We start from the raw sequence: 24,614 nt of genomic DNA on the forward strand, positions 1-24,614 counted from the left end.
GTATATTTAGTCTGAAGCAAGTACAGGAATGCTATGTTAATCTCCCCCAAATGCTCCAAACATCAGACAAATTAAAATCAATAAGGGTGCTTCTTCCTGGGAGTTAAAAACCAAACAACAATGTCGGGAAGATTATCTTTTTATAGCAGCTGCCATGGAAACGGAGGGGAAGGAGAGAAAGTAATATTCCATAAAGTAAATGAGTGTCCCCCGCTGAGCTGGTGGAGACTGATGGAGAAGAAAAGGGAGACATGATGCTCCCTCGTTCTTCACACACTGCTTCTTAGCCTACTTTTAGAGGACCCTCAGTACATAGAGGCACGCACGGGAAAAACTGGTGAGAGACTGACTGTTTGTGTGTGGGGTTGTTCGTGTGAGAGAAAGAGCGTGTGTGTGTGTGTTAATGTGTGTGTGTGTGTTTGTGCATTAATGAGTAGCCTATGCATGTGAGCACTGGGGAGAAAGAAAGAGAGAGAAAGAGAGGATGAGAGACAGGGAGGGAGAGCGAGAGAGAGAGAGAGCGCGAGAGAGTGGTAGAGAAGAGGGATGACTGATCTCTGAAATACTCTCCCCAGGCTCTTGGTGAGCACATACAGTAAGGTGTTTGTTGGAGACGTTTGTAGCCTGTAATTGAGAATGCATTGTGGGCTTTGTGGACGTGGTTTGGGGGGGGGGGGGGGGGGGGGGGTTGAGGAGAGAGGCAGCCTCTTTGAAGATCCAGTTTCCATAGTGAAACAGATTACCTGCCGACGGAGAACATTGCCGCACCACGATGACACTTTGAACACCTTCCGCGTTAAAAAAGTAAGCCACACAGTAAACCACAAGCAGTAAGTAAGTAAGAATTTGAAGAGGGTAGCAGGTCCTAGGTCTGTACCTAATGGGCAACTTCTACCCAGACCAAACAAGGCAGGGGAAAGTGAATGGGAGTTAGATAGGGATTGAATGGTACTAGACTGGGTCTGGCTGATGTTATCTAAAACCCTGGAGGAGGCAGAAATCAACAATAGATTTTCATTACTGCTCTGCTGGGGCTCTAGTCTAGACTGTCAGGAAATACAGGCTCTGATGGTCAAATGTTACATTAACTTCAGCAGTGCAATGTTACCATACTCATATCTAGTTAATACAGAGGAGTTGCGGCATGAGCTACAATTGTAGGTCTATGTTTAATGAACATTTCTGCCACTTCCTTTAGGACCCCTGCCCTCTCTCTCTGGTATCCTGGTTCCAGATGTATTGCGCATGACAATGACCCAGTGGCGACCCGTCATTCAGGGCAGGTGGGACAGAGCAAACTTTTTTTTTTGCACAAAAAATAAATAAATGCTTGCCTGTTTTGCATGTTATGCAAATAATGTAAAAGAAAAATATATATAATTGAGTTAATAAAGCCACATACAAACATGGTCTCATTATAGAGTGAGGCAGCTCCCAAATGCAGGTGCTTCAGCCTAGCTCAGTGCTTTCTGTGGTGTTGGGGCTAAGCCAGCAGAAAATACGGAGTGTTGCGCCATGATTGGCTCAGTGTTCTATCACTCATGGGGACACTACATCACTGCCAAGTCTAAGGGTAGAGCTTGAAAATTCAAGCCCCTTGGGTGCTGCCATAGAGCTACATTAAAAGTAACCATCCCAGAAGGCTCAAGGTCATTGGCCACAGATAAAATGACGTCAAATCACGTTATATCTACCGTAGCTTTGATTGGACTGATCATGTCAACATCATACTTTCAAAACCTTAGCTCGCAGTCATCATCATGAATCAAGTCGACAATCTACTGGCAAATCATTTTTAATCCTTGTCATATGAAGAGAAATTAAAGATAAAACGTATCGGTGCTCATCGTCCATTAGACAAACATTACACAATAAGTTGAAAATCGCAAATTCCACAATGAGTGGTTTGGAAGGAATCAGTGGCTAACTGCAAGCATTGCAAAGCAATCATCAGCTTGCTAATCAGTGGATTAGCTGTATGGTTGCAAATCTAATATTAAGGGTCTCTTTTCCTGATCACAAAATATGCCCACGAAGGACCGCCGCGCCACCTTCCTGTTTAAGTGAGCACAGCACAACAAGGTGAGTCCAAAAATGTATTGTATGCTGATGCATAAATTATGTAATATGCCAGGGAGATATGTATACTGTAGCTAAGAAAGTAATACTAAGTGTATGTTGTGTAGTTGTGTAGTAAGCTGTTAGTAGCCCATGTTCCTCATCCTAATAATTTGGTCCTCTTCCCCTCATAACTCATTCCCTTTATGCATTCAGTTGTGCAACTGACTAGGTATCCCTTTTCCTTTTAATCATTTCATCCAACGCCCACCTGCCAACCGGGTGTGAACCGAACCGGCTCAATACCCCATTGATCCCATCACAATATATTGCTGAGGCATATTTGTTTGGCTAATTTATTAATCTCTCGCTCTGACTCTCTCTGTCTCTGTCTCTGTCTCTCTCACACACACACACACACACACACACACACACACACACACACACACACACACACACACACACACACACACACACACACACACACACACACACACACACACACACACACACACACACCATGCTAATGCCTAACCATGCATGATATTATAACAACAATAGCCCTGTCGCCGTCTGCGGCACAAATGATATTTTATTGGCCTGCGTTTCCATAGAAATGTAACTTGTTGGAATCAATAGGCGGGGTTCTTTAAATAGAACCCTGGTGGGTTTGTGGGTTCCCTGGGTTCCGTGGGCTGAAGTTCATCTGCTGATGCATTAGTAATAGACATGCAAGCCAGGAGAGTGTGGGTGGGTGGGAGGCTCGCCTGAAGTAGAGGCAAAACTTTGGAAACATCCACGTCCCTGTAGCAGTTGAATGGAAGATACTTTGGCTGGAGGGCCTAAACACAAACAGTACAAGGATTTCAATTATTTATGTTCTATTTATTTGGTCACTTTAACAAGATACTTACCATTTGGGAGGTTTCTCTCACTTTCTATCTCTCCCTCCTGCGAACTTGTTGAACCCCTTCTACCTTTTACACCTCCGTTATGAAAAAAAACATGAATTTCACGTGATCACGTGATCTTAGGTCAAGTTAATGTGATAACGTGTCAACATGTAAAAGCATCATGAAACTACATGCAGGGGCAAGAAAAAGTATGTGAACCCTTTGTTAATTGGAGTCAGGAGTCAGTTAACTTCATCGGGGTAGGGGGCATTATTTTCACGTCCGGATGAAAAGCATGCCCAGAGTAAACTGCCTGCTACTCAGGCCCAAAAGCTAGAATATGCATATAATTTGTAGATTTGGATAGAAAACACTCTGAAGTTTCTAAAATGGTTTGAATGATGTCTGTGAGTATAACAGAACTCATATGGCAGGCAAAAACATGAGACAAAATCCAACTAGGAAGTGTGGAAATCTGAGGTTTGTAGTTTTTCAAGTGATTGCCTATTCAATATACAGTGTCTATGGGGTCATATTGCACTTCCTAAGGCTTCCACTAGATGTCAACAGTCGTTAGAACGTTGTTTCAGGCTTCTACTGTGAATGGGGAGCGATTAAGAGCTGTTTGAGTTAGGTGTCTGGCAGTAGGCCATTATTTTAGATACGCGCACGGCCATGAGCACGAGCTCAGTTCTCTTTCCTTTATGAAGACAAAGGAATTGTCCGGTTGGAATATTTTTGAAGATTTATGATAAAAACATCCTAAAGATTGATTCTACACATCATTTGACATGTTTCTACAAACTGTAATAGAACTATTTTGACTTTTCGTCTGGACTTTAGTGCGCGCGCCTTCTGCATTTGGAATAGTGAACCTAATGCGGGAACAAAATGGAGGTATTTGGACATAAAGATTAACTTTATCGAACAAAACAAACATTTATTGTGGAACTGGGATTCCTGGGAGTGCATTCCGATGAAGATCATCAAAAGTAAGTGAATATTTATAATGCTATTTCTGACTTTTGTTGACTCCACAACATGGCGGGTATCTGTATGGCTTGTTTTGGTGACTGAGCACTGTATTGCAAAGTGTGCTTTCGCCGTAAAGCTTTTTTGAAATCTGACGCAGTGGTTGCATTAAGGAGAAGTGTATCTTTAATTCTATGCATAACAGTTGTATATTTTATCAACGTTTATGATGAGTATTTCTGTAAATTGATGTGCTCATTCACCGGAAGTTTTGTAGGCAAAACATTTCTGAACATTACACGCCAATGTAAAATGGGGTTTTTGGATATAAATATGAACTTTATCGAGCAAAACATACATGTATTGTGTAACATGAAGTCCTATGAGTGCCATCTGATGAAGATCATCAAAGGTTAGTGATTCATTTTAGCTTAATTTCTGGTTTTTGTGACGCCTCTCCTTGCTTGGAAAATGGCTGTGTGTATTTTCTTGTCTAGGTGCTGTCCTAACATAATCTAATGCTATGCTTTCGCCGTAAAGCCTTTTTGAAATCGGACACTGTGGTTGGATTAACGAGAAGTTTATCTTTAAAATGGTGTATAATACTTGTATGTGTGAGAAATTTGAATTATCAGATTTCTGTTGTTTTGAATTTGGCGCTATGCTATTTCACTGGCTGTTGGCGAGTGGGACGCTACCGTCCCACATACCCCAGAGAGGCTAACCTGGAGTCCAATCAATGAGACGAGATTGGAGATGTTGGTTAGACCTGCCTTGCCCTATTAAAACACTCACAAAATGTAAGTTTGCTATTCACAAGAAGCATTGCCTGATGTGAACCATGCATCGAACAAAAACGATCTCAGAAGACCTAAGATTAAGAATTGTTGACTTGCATAAAGCTGGAAAGGGTTACAAAAGTATCTCTAAAAGCCTTGATGTTCATCAGTCCACGGTAAGACAAATTGTCTATAAATGGAGAAAGTTCAGCACTGTTGCTACTCTCCCTAGGAGTGGCCGTCCTACAAAGATGACTGCAAGAGCACAGTGCAGAATGCTCAATGAGGTTAAGAAGACTCCTAGAGTGTCAGCTAAAGACTTACAGAAATCTTTGGAACCTGCTAACATCTCTGTTGACGAGTCTATGATATGTAAAACATTAAACAAGAATGATGTTCATGGGAGGACACCCACTGCTGTCCAAAAAAATATTGCTGCACGTCTGAAGTTCGCAAAAGAGCACCAGGATGTTCCACAATGCTCTGGCAAAATATTCTGTGGACAGATTAACTTCTACGGGCTAGGTGGGACGCTAGCGTCACACCTGCGGGACACAGCCAGTGAAATATCAGGGCGGCAAATTCAAAAACAACAAAATGTCATAATTCAACTTTCTCAAATATACAACTATTTTACACCATTTAAAAAATACACTTCTCCTTGATGTAACCACATTGTCTGATTTCAAAAAGGCTTTACAGCGAAAGCAAAACATTAGGTTATGTTAGGAGAGTACATAGACAAAAATAATCACACAGCCATTTTCCAAGCAAGGACATGTGTCAATAAAACCCAAAACACAGCTAAATGAAGCACTAACCTTTGACGATATTCATCAGATGACACTCCTAGGACATTATGTTACACAATACATGTATGTTTTGTTCGATAAAGTTCATATTTATATCCAAAAACAGCATTTTACATTGGCGCGTGATGTTCAGAAAATGTATTCCCACCAAAACGTCCGGTGAATGTGCACATCAATTTACAAAAATACTCATCATAAACGTTGACAAAATATAGAACAATTATTTAAAGAATTATAGATGGACTACCCCTGGATGCAACCGCTGTGTCAGATTTTAAAATAGCTTTACGGAGAAAGCACATTTTTCAATATTCTGAGTACATAGCTCAGCCATCACGGTGAGCTATTCAGACACCCGCCAAGTTTGGTGCAACCTAAACTCAGAATTAGTATTAGAAATATTCTCTTACCGTTGCTGATCTTCGTCAGAATGCACTCACAGGACTGCTACTTCCACAAGAAATGTTGTTTTTGTTCCAAATAATCCATATTTATGTACATATACCTCCGTTTTGTTCGTGCGTACAGATCACTTATCCAAAGGCATAACGCGCGAGAGCGGAACGAGAGACGAAAAGTCAAAATGTTCCATTACCGTACTTAGAAGCATGTCAAACGCTGTTTAAAATCAATCTTTATGGTATTTTTAACGTAGAATTGCGATAATATTCCAACCGGACAATAGCATATTCATTCAAGAAGAAAAAGAAGGAACGGCGTGCTCGCGTGACAGCGCATATCCAATCCCTTTGTTGCCAGGCAGACCACTCAGTGAATGAGCTCCTATTATCTGCCCAGTGACAGGAAAATGCTCAAACCACTTTCTGAAGACTTTAGACAGCCAATGGAAGCCTTAGGAAGTGCAACGTCACCCCACAGACACTGTAGCTTCGATAGAGAATCAAAAGAAGAACGACAGTTCTCAGACTTTCCACTTCCTGCTTGAATTCTTCTCAGGTTTTTGCCTGCCATATGAGTTCTGTTATACTCACAGACACCATTCAAACAGTTTTAGAAACTTCAGAGTGTTTTCTACCCAAATCGACTAATAATATGCATATTCTAGTTTCTGGGCCAGAGTAGTAACCTGTTTAAATTGGGTACGTTTTTCATCTGGCCGTGAAAATATTGCCCCCTAGCCCAGACAGGTTAAACTAAAGTTGAGTAGTTTGGAAGGAACACACCACTATGTAAGGAGAAAAAAAGGCACAGCACACCAACATCAAAACCTCATCCCAACTGTAAAGTATGATGGAGGGAGCATCATGGTTTGGGGCTGCTTTGCTACCTCAGGGCCTGGACAGCTTGCTATCATCGACAGAAAAATGAATTCCCAAATTTATCAAGACATTTTGCAGGAGAATGTAAGACTATCTGTCCGCCAATTGAAGCTCAACAGAAGTTGGGTGATGCAACAGGACAACGACCCAAAACACAGAAGTAAATCAACAACAGAACGGCTTCAACAGAAGAAAATACGCCTTCTGCAGTGGCCCAGTCAGAGTCCTGACCTCAACCCGATTTAAAATGCTGTGTCATGACCTCGAGAGTGATTCACAAAAGACATCCTTAGAATATTGCTGAACTGAAACAGTTTGGTAAAGATGAATGGTCCAAAATCCCTCCTGACCATTGTGCAGGTCTGATCCGCAACTACAGAAAAAGTTTGGTTGAGATTATTGCTGCCAAAGTTGGGTCAACCAGTTATTAAATCCAAGGGTTCACATACTTTTTCCACCATACACTGTGAATGTTTACACGGTGTGTCCAGTAAAGACATGAAAACGTATAATTGTTTGTGAGTTATTAGTTTAAGCAGACTGTGTTTGTCTATTGTTGTGACAATTTATGCAGAAATCCTGATAATTCCAAAGGGTTCACATACTTTTTCTTGCTACTGTATGTGAAAACAAATTTCACATCTGAATCTGCAATTCACGTGACCATATGGTCTCACGTGAACAACTGACCTCACGTGTTTCTTTCTGTCTCTCAACATGTGAAAACAGCTTAACTGAAAATGTTAATTTTTGTCATTTAGCAGAAGCTCTTATCCAGAGGAACTAGGGTTAGGTGCCTTGCTCAAGGGCACATTGAGAGATTTTTCACCTAGCTGATTCGAGATTCAAACCAGCAAACCTTTTGAATACTGGCCCAACACTCTTAACTGCTAGGCTACCTGCCACCACCCATTTCACATGTTTGGAATGGAATGGTATGGGGGTTTTAAGGTTAGTGGTATGCTATTCAGCAAAAATAGTGTCAACAAACATGATCACTTAGTGTTGACTTTTCAATATAACTACACCTGGGATTTGGACTCACAACCTCTAAGTTTTGGGGACGCTGATCTTTCTGCTGTACCAAAAAGTCTGTAGCATTCTCAGAAGTCTACAGATTGATCACCTACAATACATCTCTGCACTTAGCAAAAGAGTGCTATCTGCACTGCTATTTTACTTATCAGTTAATCTGACTATTCTCTCATCATTGCCAAAGGGGGAGGAGTTGCAATCTACTGCAGAGATAGCCTGCAAATTTCTGTCATAATTTCCAGGTCTATGCCCAAACAATTCGAGCTTCTAATTTTAAAAATGAATCTCTCCAGAAATAAGTCTCTCACTGTTGCCACCTGTTATAGACCCCCCCAGCTCCCAGCTGTGCCCTGGACATGATATGTGAATTGATTGCCCCCCATCTATCTTCAGAGTTCGTTCTGTTAGGTGATCTAAACTGGGATATGCTTAACACCCCGGCAGTCCTACAATCTAAACTAGATGCCCTGTATCTCACACAAAGTATCAACAAACCCACCAGGTACAACCCTAAATCTGTAAACATGGGCACCCTCATAGATATTATCCTGACCAACTTGCCCTCCAAATACACCTCTGCTGTTTTCAATCAGGATCTCAGCGATCACTGCCTCATTGCCTGCATCCGCTATGGGTCCGCGGTCAAATGACCACCCCTCATCAAAGTCAAACGCACCCTAAAACACTTCTGCGAGCAGGCCTTTCTAATCGACCTGGCCCGGGTATCCTGGAAGGATATTGACCTCATCCCGTCAGTCGAGGATGCCTGGTCGTTCTTAAAAAGTAATTTCCTCACCATCTTAAATAAGCATGCCCCTTTCAAAAAATGTAGAACTAAGAACAGATATAGCCCTTGGTTCACTCCAGACCGGACTGCTCTCGACCAGCACAAAAACATCCCGTGGCGGACTGCACTAGCATCGAATAGTCCCCGCGATATGCAACTTTTCAGGGAAGTCAGGAACGAATACACGCAGTCAGTCAGGAAAGCAAAGTCTAGCTTTTTCAAACAGAAATTTGCATCCTGTAGCTCTAACTCCAAAAAGTTTTGGGACACTGTAAAGTCCATGGAGAATAAGAGCACCTCCTCCCAGCTGCCCACTGCACTGAGGCTAGGTAACACTGTCACCACCGATAAATCCACGATAATCGAGAATATTAATAAGCATTTCTGGCCATGCTTTCCTTCTGGCTTCCCCAACCCCGGCCAACAGTTCCGCACCCCCCGCAGCTACTTGCCCAAGCTTCCCTAGCTTCTCCTTCACCCAAATCCAGATAGCAGATGTTCTGAAAGAGCTGCAAAACCTGGACCCGTACAAATCAGCTGGGCTAGACAACCTGGACCCTCTCTTTCTAAAATTATCCACCACCATCGTCGCAACCACTATTACCAGTCTCTTCAACCTCTCTTTCGTATCGTCCGAGATCCCTAAAGATTGGAAAGCTGCCGCAGTCATCCCCCTCTTCAAAGGGGGTGACAGTCTAGACCCAAACTGTTATAGACGTATATCCATCCTGCCCCGCCTTTCTAAAGTCTTCGAAAGCGAAGTTAATAAACAGATCACTGACCATTTCGAATCCCACCGTACCTTCTCTGCTGTGCAATCCGGTTTCCGAGCTGGTCACGTATACACCTCAGCCACGCTCAAGGTACTAAATGATATCATAACCGCCATCGATAAAAGACAGTACTGTGCTGCTGTCTTCATCGACCTGGCCAAGGCTTTCGACTCTGTCAATCACTACATTCTTATCGGCAGATTCAACAGCCTTGGTTTCTCAAATGACTGCCTCGCCTGGTTCACCAACTACTTCTCAGACAGAGTTCAGTGTGTCAAATCGGAGGGCCTGCTGTCCGGACCTCTGGCCGACCCTTTTCTCTGTATATATCAAAGATGTCACTCTTGCTGCGGGTGATTCCCTGATCCACCTCTACACAGACGACACCATTCCGTATACATCTGGCCCTTCTTTGGACACTGTGTTAGCAAACCTCCAAATGAGATTCAACGTCATACAACGCTCCTTCCGTGGCCTCCAACTGCTCTTAAACGCTAGTAAAACTAAATGCGTGCTTTTCAAACTTTCGCTGCCCTCACCCACCCGCCCGACTAGCATCACTACTCTCGACGGTTCTGACTTAGAATATGTGGACAACTACAAATACGTAGGTGTCTGGCTAGACTGTAAACTCTCCTTCCAGACCCATATTAAACATCTCCAATCCAAAATTAAATCTAGAATCGGCTTCCGATTTCACAACAAAGCCTCCTCCTTTACTCACGCCGCCAAACATACCCTCATAAAACTGACTATCCTACCGATCCTCGACTTCGGCGATGTCATTTACAAAATAACTCCAACATTCTACTCAGCAAACTGGATGCAGTCTATCACAGTGCCATCCGTTTTGTCACCAAAGCCCCTTATGCCACCCACCACTGCAACCTGTATGCTCTAGTCGGCTGGCCCTCGCTACCTATTCGTCACCAGACACACTGGCTCCAGGTCATCTTTAAGTCTATTCTAGGTAAAGCTCCGCCTTATCTCAGCTCACGGGTCATGATAACAACACCCACCCGTAGCATGCGCTCCAGCAGGTACAGCTCACTGGTCATCCCCAAAGCCACCACCCCCTTTGGCCACCTTTCCTTACAGTTCTCTGCTGCCAATGACTGGAACGAATTGCAAAAATCGCTGAAGCTGGAGACTTATATTTCCCTCACTAACTTTATACATCAGCTATCTGAGCAGCTAACCGATCGCTGCAGCTGTACATAGCCCATCTGTAAATAGCCCATCCAATCTACCTACCTCATCCCCATATTGTTTTTATTTACTTTTTTGCTCTTTTGCACACCAGTATTTCTACTTGCACATCATCATCTGCACATCTATCACTCCAGTGTTAATTTGCTAAATTGTAATTACATCGCTACTATGGCCTATTTATTGCCTTACCGCCTCACGCCATTTGCACACACTGTATATAGACTTTCTTTTTTTCTATTGTGTTATTGATTGTACGCTTGTTTATTCCATGTGTAACTCTGTGTTGTTGTTTGTGTCGCACTGCTTTGCTTTATCTTGGCCAGGTCGCAGTTGTAAATGAGAACTTGTTCTCAACTAGCCTACCTGATTAAATAAAGGTGAAATATAAAAAAAAAAAAAAACATTGAAATCATTTATTTATCTCAGCAATTTTGGGGTTTTCTGTATAGTTGTCTAATGTTGGTGGTGCATATTATTCTGTTTTAATGATACTCCTGAATCACATTGATAAATATACTCGTTTTTCTTGAGGGTATTTAAAAAAAAAAAGCTGTGTAGGAAAACAGGTGAAATCAATTATTTACACAGACATGATGGCATAGCAGCAAGATCCAAATTATGTGAACCCAGAGGTTGTGAGTTCAAATCTGATATGTTGAATAATAAATATTGTATAAACATACACAATATAATCATTTGTGTCAAATATGTAAATTGAAAAGACTGTGATGTTCAGTTGACATCCTAATGACTCAATGTTTGCACGGCATCACCAGTGAAATCTCATGTGAAATACTGTATCATCACATGTGAAGTGTTCCAAGACCACATGTGAAATAATGTTTAACATGTGCAAAAAAAAGTTTTCTGTAAGGTTCTTTATCACACCCTACTTTCTATACATCTTCTCCTTCACCCTCTTCTCCCACCCCTTGTCTCTCTCTCTCTCGCTCTGTGTGTGTGTCCGTCCCATTGAGGATGTGTATAGTGATCAGGGTAGTAAAGCCAGGGCTGTGAGAGGATCAGAGCGGGCCTAGGGTAATGGCGGCATGGACAATAAGGAATGCATGATCAAATACTGATCCAAGATCTGGCTGCATTATTAATAATTCTCCCTTTAGAACCCTGTTGTTGTAGTTACAGTAGTCTGTCAGGCAAGAAAAGGTGTGTGTACTGTAGCAGTAAATTTCGGCTGCGCTCACGAAGCGTCAACCTCAGCTGTCACTTTCACTAGCTAGCCATCAAGACAACCAGCTAACTAGCCACCAAAATGAAGGCTAGAGTAATTCATGTTTATCTGTTGGGCTTAGGTTATGGTTTGTCATGTTTGCTAGGTGCAGATAATCACAGGTTTTCCTATTAGTTGACAGCTTAGTTGACAGCTTAGCGGTCGTGTTAGGGACTAAGATGCCTGCACAGTGGAGCTCATAAGCTGAGTTGGATATTTGTTTACGTACCCAGCTAACAAGTTGCTTGTTTTGTCCTGTGTCTACCGATGCAACTCATTTGGAAACTGTCCCAGATTTGTAACTAATCAGCTAACATTGGCGAACTCTGTAGTTAGTCTGTCAGGCAAGAAAGCAAGAGTTGATTGGAGGAAAGAGAGAGAGTGTGTGTGTGGAATAGGAGGCGTGTAACTGTTTCAAACAATTTATTATGGAAACCCCATATTAAGAAGAGAGTTTGTGTATGGTTGAGAGAAATAAAGAGAGGAAGGAGGAGAGAGACAGTGTGAGAGGGAGAGAGAAACAGTGTGAGAGGTAGAGAGAGACTGTGTGAGAGGGAGAGAGAAACAGTGTGAGAGGTAGAGAGAGAAACAGTGTGAGAGGTAGAGAGAGACTGTGTGAAAGGGAGAGAGAGAGAGAGATGATGTTCCTGACCACTATTGTATCCTATTTGTTGCTCCTCTCCCTCTGTTACTCTGTTCCACTAGGTCAGTGAAAGAAAAGGATGTGATGTGGAGAGTCAGGGCTCAGAAGCAAAAGGCAGGGAGGAAGATGAGTTAGAGATAATTGGAGGGATAGAGATGTGGAGCAAGGACGGAGGAGTGGAGCGAGAGGAGAGTAGAGGGAGACAGGAAGAGGAGAGTGAATCAGCGGAGAGTGGTGGGAGAGAGGAAGGGGAGAGTGGAGAGGAGAGTGGTGGGGAAGGAACATGGAGAGGAGGAGGAGGGATAGGAGAAGGAAGCGGAGGAAGGAGAAGAGGAAGCAGAGGAAGAGTAGGAAGCAGAGGGAGAGAAGGTAGCAGAGGGACAGGAGGAGGAAGGGAGAGAGGAGAAAGAATAGTGAGGGAAGAGGGACAGCACATCCGAGAGGGGAGCCTATGTTTCCATGGCGTGTGTCTGCCCCAAGTCCCATCATTCACGCGTGTACCACACAGCCTGGGCCTAAAGTGACAGTGGCAGGGATTTTGGAGTTGTTTTTAAAAGTGGTAGGAACTTACACTACATGACCAAAAGTATGTGGACACCTGCTCGTCGAACATCTCATTCCAAATTCATGGGCATTAATATGGAGCTGGTCCCTCCTTTGCTGCTATAACAGCCTCCAATCTTCTGGGAAGGCGTTCCACTAGATGTTGGAACATTGCTGCGGGGACTTGCTTCCATTCAGCCACAAGAGCATTAGTGAGGTCGGGGCACTGATGTTGGGCGATTAGGCCTGGCTTGCAGTCAGCGTTCCAAAGTTAGAAGCACAGAATCGTCTAGAATGTCATTGTATTCTGTAGCATTAAGATTTCCCTTCACTGGAACTACTAAGGGGCCTAGCCCAAACCATGAAAAACAGCCCCAGACCATTATTTCTCCTACACCAAACTTTACAGTTGGCACCAGGCATTCGGGCAGGTAGCATTCTCCTGGCAACTGCCAAACCCAGATTCATCAGTTGGATTGCCAGATGGTGAAGCGTGATTCATCACTCCAGAGAACGTTTCCACTGCTTCAGAGTCCAATGGTTGCGGGCTTTACACCACTCCAGCACATGGCGATCTAAGGCTTGTGTGAAGCTGCTCGGCCATGGAAACCCATTTGATGAAGCTCCTGACGAACAGTTCTTATGTTGACTTTGCTTCCAGAGGCAGTATGGAACTCGGTAGTGAATGTTGCAACTGAGGACAGACAATTTTTACGTGCTACGCGCCTCAGCACTCGGTGGTCCCATTCTGTGAGCTTGTATGGCCTATCGCTTCGCGGCTGAGCCATTGTTGCTCCTAGACGTTTCCACTTCACAATAACAGCACTTACAGTTGACTGGGGCAGCTCTAGTAGGGCAGAAATTTGACGAACTGACTTGTTGGAAAGGTGTTATTCTATGACTGTGCCACGTTGAAAGTCACTAAGCTCTTCAATAAGGCCATTCTACTGCCAATGTTTGTCTATGGAGATTGCATGGCTGGTTGCTCAATTTTATACACCTTTCAGCAATGTGTGTGGCTCAAATAGCCAAATCCACTAATTTGAAGGGGAGTCCACATACCTTTGTATATATAGTGTAAATCTGTTCAAGAGCTTGAAATGGATTACAATAAGAAAATGGGCAGGGTTGACCATCTTGACTAACTGAGGAGCTATTACAATGTTGGGCGCACAGGCAGAAAATGGTGGAAGTATGTGTTTTGGAGGATGCTCAACATTGCCATCATAAATGTGTATATTGTGTGGGCGACCCTGCAAAGGCCTCCTCCCAGAAACCACAGGCGCTGGTCCCTTAAGGCATTCAAAATGCAGCTTGTGCATTCACTTTGAGATATGGCTACAGTGGCAAGAAGAGAGGAACCAAGAGTGTGGCACTAGGGCGTGTGGGCCGAGTTGTGGTGCAGTGCCTTTGACCAAAGCCCTATACTGGGTACATTTTGAGTAATTTAGTAATTTAGTCAAATTTACTGCAATTTAAATACTCAAGGGTTTTTTGTCGTGTTGAGTGTTAATCGTTTTTTTGAAAGTGAGTGTCTTTAAACAATGGAAGACAACATTCATGTTATTCCTATTGACATGAATGTGGTGTCATATTAAAGAAGAGGTTGTGCTCTTTAAAAGTAATTTGTAATTGTAATTTCCTCTTTGTTTTTGAGCTATGTCTGTTTGTTTGAAATGTGTGAGAAAATTAGCTTTATCTTGAAAATTCTCAGTAATTTACAGCAGCATTCTAGAATTATATTGGGGTCTAAAGTGTTAAACACATATAGACCTTCAGATGATGAGAGAGAAGATCCTAGAGAGAGAGATATGGAGGAAGAGAGTGATCACTAACCTTAAAAAACTGAGCTCTTTACCTGACTCTACTCACAAAACAAACACACAAGCCCTCCCTTCTTCTCCCTCCCCTAATCCATTTGCATGCTGCTATGTGCGGTGAGGGAGAGGGTAGGTGAGGGCAGCGGGTAGCGATAGCAGGGCGAGGCACGGTGAGAAATGGTGGTTGTTAACTATCTGACAAGGCCGTCTCCCCAGAGCTGCAGTCTCTCCACACACAGCGCTCAGCGCCTAATGGGAAACACGCACACAGACCAGCCAATGGACTTGTTTAAATATGTTACACTACTGGGAAGGAAAGAAACATGGAAATTGACTTGTTTTAAGTGTGTTACTACAGCAAAGAGAGAGAGAGGGTATATAAGGTGGACTCGTTTGAATTTATTGGAGGGTAGAGGAAGACGGATAGAGAGGGAGAGGAAGAGACCCATCTGAATGTGTTATAACAGAGAGAGACAGGCTTGTTTTAAGTGAGTTATAGCATAGAGAGAGAGAGACACGGGTTTGTTTTAAGTGTGTTATAGCATAGAGAGAGAGAGAGACACAGGCTATGTATTTCAAGGCCTACCTTCAAACACAGTGCCACTTTGCTTGACATCATGGGAAAATCAAAAGAAATCAGCCAAGACCTCAGAAAAAAATGGGAGACCTCCACAAGTCTGGTTCATCCTTGGGAGCAATTTCCAAACGCCTGAAGGTACCACGTTCATCTGTACAAACAATAGCACACAAGTATAAACACCATGGGACCATGCAGCCGTCATACCGCTCAGGAAGGAGACACGTTCTGTCTCCTAGAGATGAACGTATTTTGGTGCGAAAAGTACAAATCAATCCCAGAACAACAGCAAAGGACCTTGTGAAGATGCTGGAGGAAACAGGTACATAAGTATCTATATCCACAGTAAAACGAGTCCTATATTGACATAACCTGAAAGGCCGTTCAGCAAGGAAGAAGCCACTGCTCCAAAAACGGCATAAAAAACCCAGACTACGGTTTGCAACTGCACATGGGGACAAAGATCATACTTTTTGGAGAAATGTCCTCTGGTCTGATGAAACAAAAATAGAACTATTTGGCCATAATGCCCATCGTTGTGTTTGGAGGAAAAAGGGGGAGGCTTGCAAGCTGAAGAACACCATCCCAACTGTGAAGCACGGGGGTGGCAGCATCATGTTGTGGGGGTGCTTTGCTGCAGGAGGGACTGGTGCACTTCACAAAATACATGGCATCATGAGGAAGGGGAATTATGTGGATATTGAAGCAACATGTCAAGACATCAGTCAGGAAGTTAAAACTTGGCCGCAAATGGGTCTTCCAAATGAACAATGACTCCAAGCATACTTCAAAAAGGCTTAAGGACAACAAAGTCAAGGTATTGGAGTGGCCATCACAAAGTGTCACGTCCTGACCAGTATAGGGGTTATTGGTTATGGTAGTTTGGTCAGGACGTGGCAGAGGGTATTTGTTTTATTGCGTTCCGGGGTTTTTGGTGTATGTTCTTGTTTTGGGTTTCTAGGTTTTGTATTTCTTTGTTGGCCTGGTGTGGCTCTCAATCAGGAACAGCTGTACATCGTTGTTCCTGATTGAGAGTCATACTCAGGGAGCTTGTTTTCACCTGTCTCATTGTGGGTAGTTGTATTTGCACTGCTGTTTGTTTAGCCTGCAAATCTGTTAGCTGTCGTTCTGTTTCTTGTTTTTTCCGTTACTCACTTTAAATAATACAATTTAAGTATGAGTATTCACGTACCCGCTGCGCCTTGGTCTAATCACTTCGACAGCCGTGACACAAAGCCCTGACCTCAATCCTATAGGAAGTTTGTGGGCAGAACTGAAAAAGCGTGTGCGGGCAAGGAGGCCTACAAACCTGACTCAGTTACACCAGCTCTGTCAGGAGGAATGGGCCAAAATTAACCCAACTTATTGTGGGAAGCTTGGGGAAGGCTACCCAAAACAGTTGACCCAAGTTAAACAATTTAAAGGGAATGCTACCAAATACTAATTGAGTGTATGTAAACTTCTGACCCACTGGGAACGTGATGAAAGAAATACAAGCTGAAATAAATCATTCTCTACTATTATTGTGACATTTTACATTCTTAAAATAAAGTGGTGACCCTAACTGACCTAAGACAGGGAATTTTTACTAGGATTAGATGTCAGGAATTGTGAAAAACTGAGTTTTGGCTAAGGTAAACTTCCGACTTCAACTGTACATACTTAATGAGTATATAATACATTTTATTGCTAACCTAACTTTGCTGCCTGACAACTTCACGGTTCTTACTTTTTAATTATGTTTATATTTTTAGTTTTTCCCTCACTCTACTTTTTTTAAATTCAACTTTTTCACTCTGGACGCTTTATCAAGACGTGGTTCGTCAGGACCTCCACCAGCCGAAGCTAAGTAGTAACATTAACATTATGCCTTCTAATTGCAGTCGCTGTATTCATAATATACAGGAGAACGATCGCCTTATGGCGAGGATAGCTGTGCTGCAAGCCCAGCTTCAGACGCAATCGTTAGGCAAGGGTAATTTCAGTGTAGGAAAGGATGAAACAGCGTCTGTGCCACCAGTAAGTACAGTAGTAGTATAAATCCCCTCGCACAGTCCCCGCAGCCGGACAACTTTCTCATGGCTTCTGGAGGGAAATGCTGGAGGAATGCTCAACCGGTGTCGCTCATTCAGCCGACAGAAACTTTAGACCGGTTCTCCCAATTAAGCAGCGAGTCGGAATCAGAGGCCGTGCCTTCTCTGGTCTCTACTCCTCCCGTTACGGGGTCTGAGACGCCGAGCCTCCGACCATCAGCTCTGACAAATTGAAAACCCTAGTCATTGGCGACTCCATTAACCACAGTATTAGACTTAAAACGAATCATCCAGCGATCATACACTGTTTACCAGGGGGCAGGGCTACCGACGTTAAGGCTAATCTGAAGATGGTGCTGGCTAAAGCTAAAACTGGCGAGTGTAGAGAGTATAGGGATATTGTTATCCACGTCGGCACCAACAATGTTAGGATGAAACAGTCAGAGGTCACCAAGCGCAACATAGCTTCAGCGTGTAAATCAGCTAGAAAGATGTGTCGGCATCGATTAATTGTTTCTGGCCCCCTCCCAGTTAGGGGGAGTGATGAGCTCTACAGCAGAGTCTCACAACTCAATCGCTGGTTGAAAACTGTTTTCTGCTCCTCCCAAAAGATAGAATTTGTAGATAATTGGCCCTATTTCTGGGACTCACCCACAAACAGGACCAAGCCTGGCCTGTTGAGGAGTGACGGACTCCATCCTAGCTGGAGGGGTGCTCTCATCTTATCTACGAACATAGACAGGGCTCTAACTCCCCTAGCTCCACAATGAGATAGGGTGCAGGCCAGGCAGCTTAGTGGAGTCTGCCACTAGCGCAGTCACTGTAGTCAGCTCAGCTATCCCCAATGAGACCGTGTCTGTACCTCGCCCTAGGTTGGGCAAAACTAAACATGGCGGTGTTCGCCTTAGGAATCTCACTGGAATAAAGACCTTCTCCATTCCTGCCATTATTGAAAGAGATTGTGATACCTCACATCTCAAAATAGGGCTACTTAATGTTAGATCCCTCACTTCCAAGGCAGTTATAGTCAATGAACTAATCACTGATCATAATCTTGATGTGATTGGCCTGACTGAAACATGGCTAAAGCCTGATGAATTTACTGTGTTAAATGAGGCCTCAACTCCTGGTTACACTAGTGAACATATCCCCCGCTCATCCCGCAAAGGCGGAGGTGTTGCTAACATTTATGCAAATGTTCGTCTTTTGAGCATCTAGTCATCACTAAGTCAAGGATCCTGGGACTAAACACCTCCCTCTGCAACTGGATCCTGGACTTCCTGATGGGCCGCCCTCAGGTGGTGAGGGTAGGTAGCAACACATCTGCCACACTGATCCTCAACACTGGAGTTTGCAGACAACACAACAGTGGTAGGCCTGATCACCGACAACGACGAGACAGTCTATAGGGAGGAAGTCAGAGACCTGGCCGGGTGGTGCCAGAATAACAACCTATCCCTCAACGTAACAAACACTAAGGAGATTATTGTGGACTACAGGAAAAGGAGGATCGAGCACGCCCTCATTCTCATTGACGGGGGCTGTAGTGGAGCAGGTTGAGAGCTTCAAGTTCCTTGGTGTCCACATCAACAACAAACTAGAATGGTCCAAACACACCAAGACAGTTGTGAAGAGGGCACGACAAAGCCTATTCCCCCTCAGGAAACTAAAAAGATTTGGCATGGGTCCTGAGATCCTCAAAAGGTTCTACAGCTGCAACATCGAGCGCATCCTGACTGGTTGCATCACTGCCTGGTACGGCAATTGCTCGGCCTCTGACTGCAAGGCACTACAGAGGGTAGTGCGAACGGCCCGGTACATCACTTGGGCTAAGCTGCCTGCCATCCAGGACCTCTAAACCAGGCGGTGTCAGAGGAAGGCCCTAAAAATTGTCAAAGAGCCCAGCCACCCCAGTCAAAGACTGTTCTCTCTACTACCGCATGGCAAGCGGTACCGGAGTGACAAGTCTAGGACAAAAAGGCTTCTCAACAGTTTTTACCCCCAAGCCATAAGACTCCTGAACAGGTAATCAAATGGCTACCCGGACTATCATATACGCATAGTCACGTTAACTATACATTCATGTACATACTACCACAATTGGCCCGACCAACCAGTGCCCCCGCACATTGGCTAACCGGGCTATCTGCATTGTGTCCCACCCACCACCCGCCAACCCCTCTTTTATGCTACTGCTACTCTCTGTTCATCATATATGCATAATCACTTTAATCATATCTACATGTACATACTACCTCAATCAGCCTGACTAACCGGTGTCTGTATGTAGCCTCGCTACTTTTATAGCCTCGCTACTGTATATAGCCTGTCTTTTTACTGTTGTTTAATTTCTTTACCTACCCATTGTTCACCTAATACCTTTTTTGCACTATTGGTTAGAGCCTGTAAGTAAGCATTTCTGTAAGGTCTACACCTGTTGTAGTCAGCGCACGTGACAAATAAACTTTGATTTGATTTGAATCTATGCAGCCTACTCAATCACTTTTTATAGCTACTGTTTACAGGCCTCCTGGGCCATATACAGTGTTCCTCACGGAGTTCCTTGAATTCCTATCAGACCTTGTAGTCATAGCAGATAATATTCTAATTCTTGGTGACTTTAATATTCACATGGAAAAGTCCACAGACCCACTCCAAAAGGCTTTCGGAGCCATCATCGACTCAGTGGGTTTTGTCCATCATGTCTCCGGACCTACTCACTGCCACAGTCATACTCTGGACCTAGTTTTGTCCCGTGGAATAAATGTTGTGAATCTTAATGTTTTTCCTCATAATCCTGGACTATCGGACCACCATTTTATTACGTTTGCAATCGCAACAAATAATCTGCTCAGACCCCAACCAAGGATCATCAATAGTCGTGCTATACATTTTCAGACAACACAAAGATTCCAAGATGCCCTTCCATACTCCCTCCACCTACCCAAGGACGTCAGAGTACAAAAATCAGTTAACCACCTAACTGAGGAACTCAATTTAACCTTGCGCAATACCCTAGATGCAGTCGCACCCCTAAACATGAAAAACATTTGTCATAAGCTCCCTGGTATACAGAAAATACCCGAGCTCTGAAGCAAGCTTCCAGAAATTGGAATGGAAATGGCGACACACCAAACTGGAAGTCTTCCAACTAGCTTGGAAAGACAGTACCGTGCAGTATCGAAGAGCCCTAACTGCTGCTCGATCATCCTATTTTTCCAACTTAATTGAGGAAAATAAAAATCATCCAAAATGTATTTTTGATACTGTCGCAAAGCTAACTAAAAAGCAGCATTGCCTAAGAGAGGATGGCTTTCACTTCAGCAGTGATACATTCATGAACTTCTTTGAGGAAAAGATCATGATCATTAGAAAGCAAATTACGGACTCCTATTTAAATCTGCGTATTCCTCCAAAGCTCAGTTGTCCTGAGTCTGCACTACTCTGCCAGGACCTAGGATCAAGGGAGACACTCAAGTGTTTTAGTACTATATCTCTTGACACAATGATGAAAATAATCATGGCCTCTAAACCTTCAAGCTGCATACTGGACCCTATTCCAACTAAACTACTGAAAGAGCTGCTTCCTGTGCTTGACCCTCCAATGTTGAACATAATAAACGGTTCTCTATCCACCGGATGTCTACCAAACTCACTAAAAGTGGCAGTAATAAAGCCTCTCTTAAAAAAGCCAAACCTTGACCCAGAAAATATTTTTTTAAACTATCGGCCTATATCGAATCCCCCATTCCCCTTTCAAACCCGGACAAAACAGAGATACTTGTTCTAGGTCCCAAGAAACAAAGAGATCTTCTGTTGAATATGACAATTAATCTTGATGGTTGTACAGTTGTCTCAAATAAAACTGTGAAAGACCTCGGCGTTACACTGGACCCTGATCTCTCTTTTGACGAACATATCAAGACTGTTTCAAGGACAGCTTTTTTCCATCTACGTAACATTGCAAAAATCAGAAACTTTCTGTCCAAAAATGATGCAGAAAAATATATCTATGCTTTTGTCACTTCTAGGTTAGACTACTGCAATGCTCTACTTTCTGGCTACCCGGATAAAGCACTAAATAAACTTCAGTTAGTGCTAAACACGGCTGCTAGAATCTTGACTAGAACCAAAAAATGTTAACATATTAATCCAGTGCTAGCCTGGCTTCCTGTTAAGGCAAGGGCTGATTTCAAGGTTTACCTGATAACCTACAAAGCATTACATGGGCTTTCTCCTACCTATCTTTCCGATTTGGTCCTGCTGTACATTCCTACAAGTATGTTACGGTCACAAGACGCAGGCATCCTAACTGTCCCTAGAATTTCTAAGCAAACAGCTGGAGGCAGGGCTTTCTCCTATAGTGATCCATTTTTATGGAATGGTCGGCCTACCCATGTGAGAGACGCAGACTCAGTCTTAACCTTTAAGTCTTTATTGAAGACTCATCTCTTCAGTAGGTCCTATGATTGTGTGTAGTCTGGCCCAGGAGTGTGAAGGTGAACGGAAAGGCACTGGAGAAACGAACCACCCTTGCTGTCTCTGCCTGGCCGGTTCCCCTCTCTCCACTGGGATTCTCTGCCTCTAACCCTATTACAGAGGCTGAGTCACTGGCTTACTGGTGCTCTTCCATGCCGTCCCTAGGAGGGGTGCGTCACTTGAGTGGGTTGAGTCACTGACGTGATCTTCCTGTCTGGGTTGGCGCCCCCCCCTTGGGTTGTGCCTTGGCGGAGATCTTTGTGGGCTATACTCGGCCTTGTCTCAGGATGGTAAGTTGGTGGTTGAAGATATCTCTCTAGTGGTGTGGGGGCTGTGCTTTGGCAAAGTGGGTGGGGTTATATCCTGCCTGTTTTGCCCTGTCTGGGGGTATCGTCGGATGTGGCCAGTCCAATGCAAACTCCTGTGCGCTCCTCGTCTCCTGCCTAAGGTGAAAAAGCTGTTCACCCGCCGCTCTACCCTCAGGTGGGTGGTCGAAAACTGCCCGGAAGTGGTGCCATTGTAGTGCCATTGTTGGTGTAGGCGGAGGCACTGTAGGCACTCCTCTTCTCTCCCAGCGATCCATCGTCTGCAGGACGCGATCCATGGCGGTGCCGAGATGTTGTAACATGGTGCTGCTGGACGCGCTCCTCGACCCCTAATACAGGGTTGTCTGCTCCTGCTGACTCCATATCCTCAACGGTGCGGAATTCTGTCATAATGGTCGGTGTAGCTGGTGTATGCAGTCAGGCGCAGGAGAGCAGAGAATTGGGAGCAACGTGACTTTACTCAGAATAATGAATGGTGCAAGGTAAAACACTACACTTTCCCAAACATAAACACACGAACATCAACTTTTACGCGCACGGGCAAGAAACAGCACCCGTCGAAATAACCAGTCACCAACATTTACCGAACATGACATAAAACAATCCCGCACAACACCATGGGGGAAACAGAGGGTTAAATACATGAACAATAATTAGGGGAATGAAAAACAGGTGTGTAGAAACAAAGAAAAAACAAATGGAAAATGAAAAGTGGATCGGCGATGCCTAATAGACCTGCGACGCCGAGTGCCGCCCGAACAAGGAGAGGAACCGACTTCGGCTGAAGTCGTGACACTGAATCCTTGAGCTGACATGGTAAAAATCTGTTGTTCTGCCCCTGAACAAGGCAGGTAACTAGGCTGTGATTGTAAATAAGAATTTGTTATTAACTGACTTGCCTAGTTAAATAAAGGTTCAATTTAAAAAAAATACTGTATCCGAGTGTTCTGACCTCACAACAGCAGTCAAACACCCAGGCTAATGTTGGCTAGCTTGCTAGCTATTTCCAGACACATTTACATGCCCTAGCAGAGCTGGTTAGGCTGTTTTCATGTTATCCAGAGCGTTGGTGTGCTGCAGGCAACATTTCAATTACACTTTTTCTTTTATATACTGTCTGGCAAGTTTGATGTATAAGTAGCCAACTAATGTTAGGTAACTAGCTAACATACCGGTTCATACTGCTGTAATGCTACGCTGTTTGTAAGGATAGCGTAGCTAACAAATTATCAGCCAACATAACATGTAATGTTACTTATTTGAAAAGTCGTTACTTTTTTTACATTGCTCAACATTTTCTTAACATTTGTCATAATTAGTTAAAGCAATGAATTTGTATCCGCTCTCGTCGGACATATTTTCCGTTGTTTTCTTCAAATCTGCAAACAATGTGAAGCCACGCCCATTTTCGGAAGAATTGCATTATGGGTCCTAATCGCACGGAAAGAGTGTCCACTGCTTGTATACTTCGTATTTTGGCAAATTTAGTACGACATCCGGAAACTTTTGGCATATTAACTATAACCATACTACGACCAATAAGCATACTACATACTCAATTTACATCACAAATAGTATGGTTAGTGCAGTTAGTATGAGTATTCGAACACAGCTGTAGTGTTCAGTGGACTCAGTAGTGTTTGAGTGTGAAACAGAGCAGAGAGCATGAAGGAACAGATCCGTATGAACGGCCAGACTAGAGCAAACAGCCAGACAGACGTACAGACATACAGACACTAGATAGACTTGTCTTTGGTGTGCTAGAGATGCCTGATGATGAAAGAGCAGTGACAGTAGGAGCAACAGACTGGGTTTGTCTGCCTGTCTGTCTGCGCATACAAAGGGAATGGGTAACGATTAGACATGACAGTTTAAATAATAGCTCATCAAAGGTTTTGGGGTTAAAGTAGTACATCATAGTTTGGTCTACTATAGTATCCAATGGTAAATGGTGTTTTGGGATGTTGCTGTGTGATGTATCTGTAAATATGTCCATTGGAACAGGGTACTGTGTTTTTATTAGGCTACTGTAGTTATACATGGTTCATGTTACACACTGACCATATTTACAATGTACTCAGTTATCCTAATCGTATCTGACTTAAAACAACATGATTACACATTAAGCCATATTGTTACTACATTAGAACGGCGGTGAGTAAAACAACCATGTGTCTTACTTGATTTCGCTCTCTTCGATTCTCTCCTCATCCAGGTCCTCGATGAACTTCTCTCCCTTCATCCAGTAGATTAGCGGACTGGCGTCCCCTGCGTAGCCGAAGAAAGCTCTGCACGTCAGGTTCAGGGCACTTCCTGTGGAGACAGGAAATGACACACCGTTATTCTTCCCAGTCCTTCAACACA

At 43.6% G+C, this 24,614-nt stretch overlaps 1 protein-coding gene across 2 annotated transcripts in view; it reads right to left on the reverse strand.

Moving 5' to 3' along the window:
• LOC106582011 (interleukin-1 receptor accessory protein-like 1-B) overlaps window positions 1–24,614 on the reverse strand; it is a 308,398-nt gene that overhangs the window by 10,086 nt on the left and 273,698 nt on the right. For both annotated transcript variants that reach the window (XM_014164644.3, XM_014164641.3), the window contains exon 7: window positions 24,431–24,563. In XM_014164644.3, coding sequence (XP_014020119.3) covers window positions 24,431–24,563 — 133 coding nt within the window. The remainder of the gene's footprint in view (window positions 1–24,430; window positions 24,564–24,614) is intronic.

This window comes from Salmo salar, chromosome 21 (assembly GCF_965601325.2).
Source record: "Salmo salar chromosome 21, fSalSal1, whole genome shotgun sequence".
Lineage (NCBI taxonomy): Eukaryota > Metazoa > Chordata > Actinopteri > Salmoniformes > Salmonidae > Salmo > Salmo salar.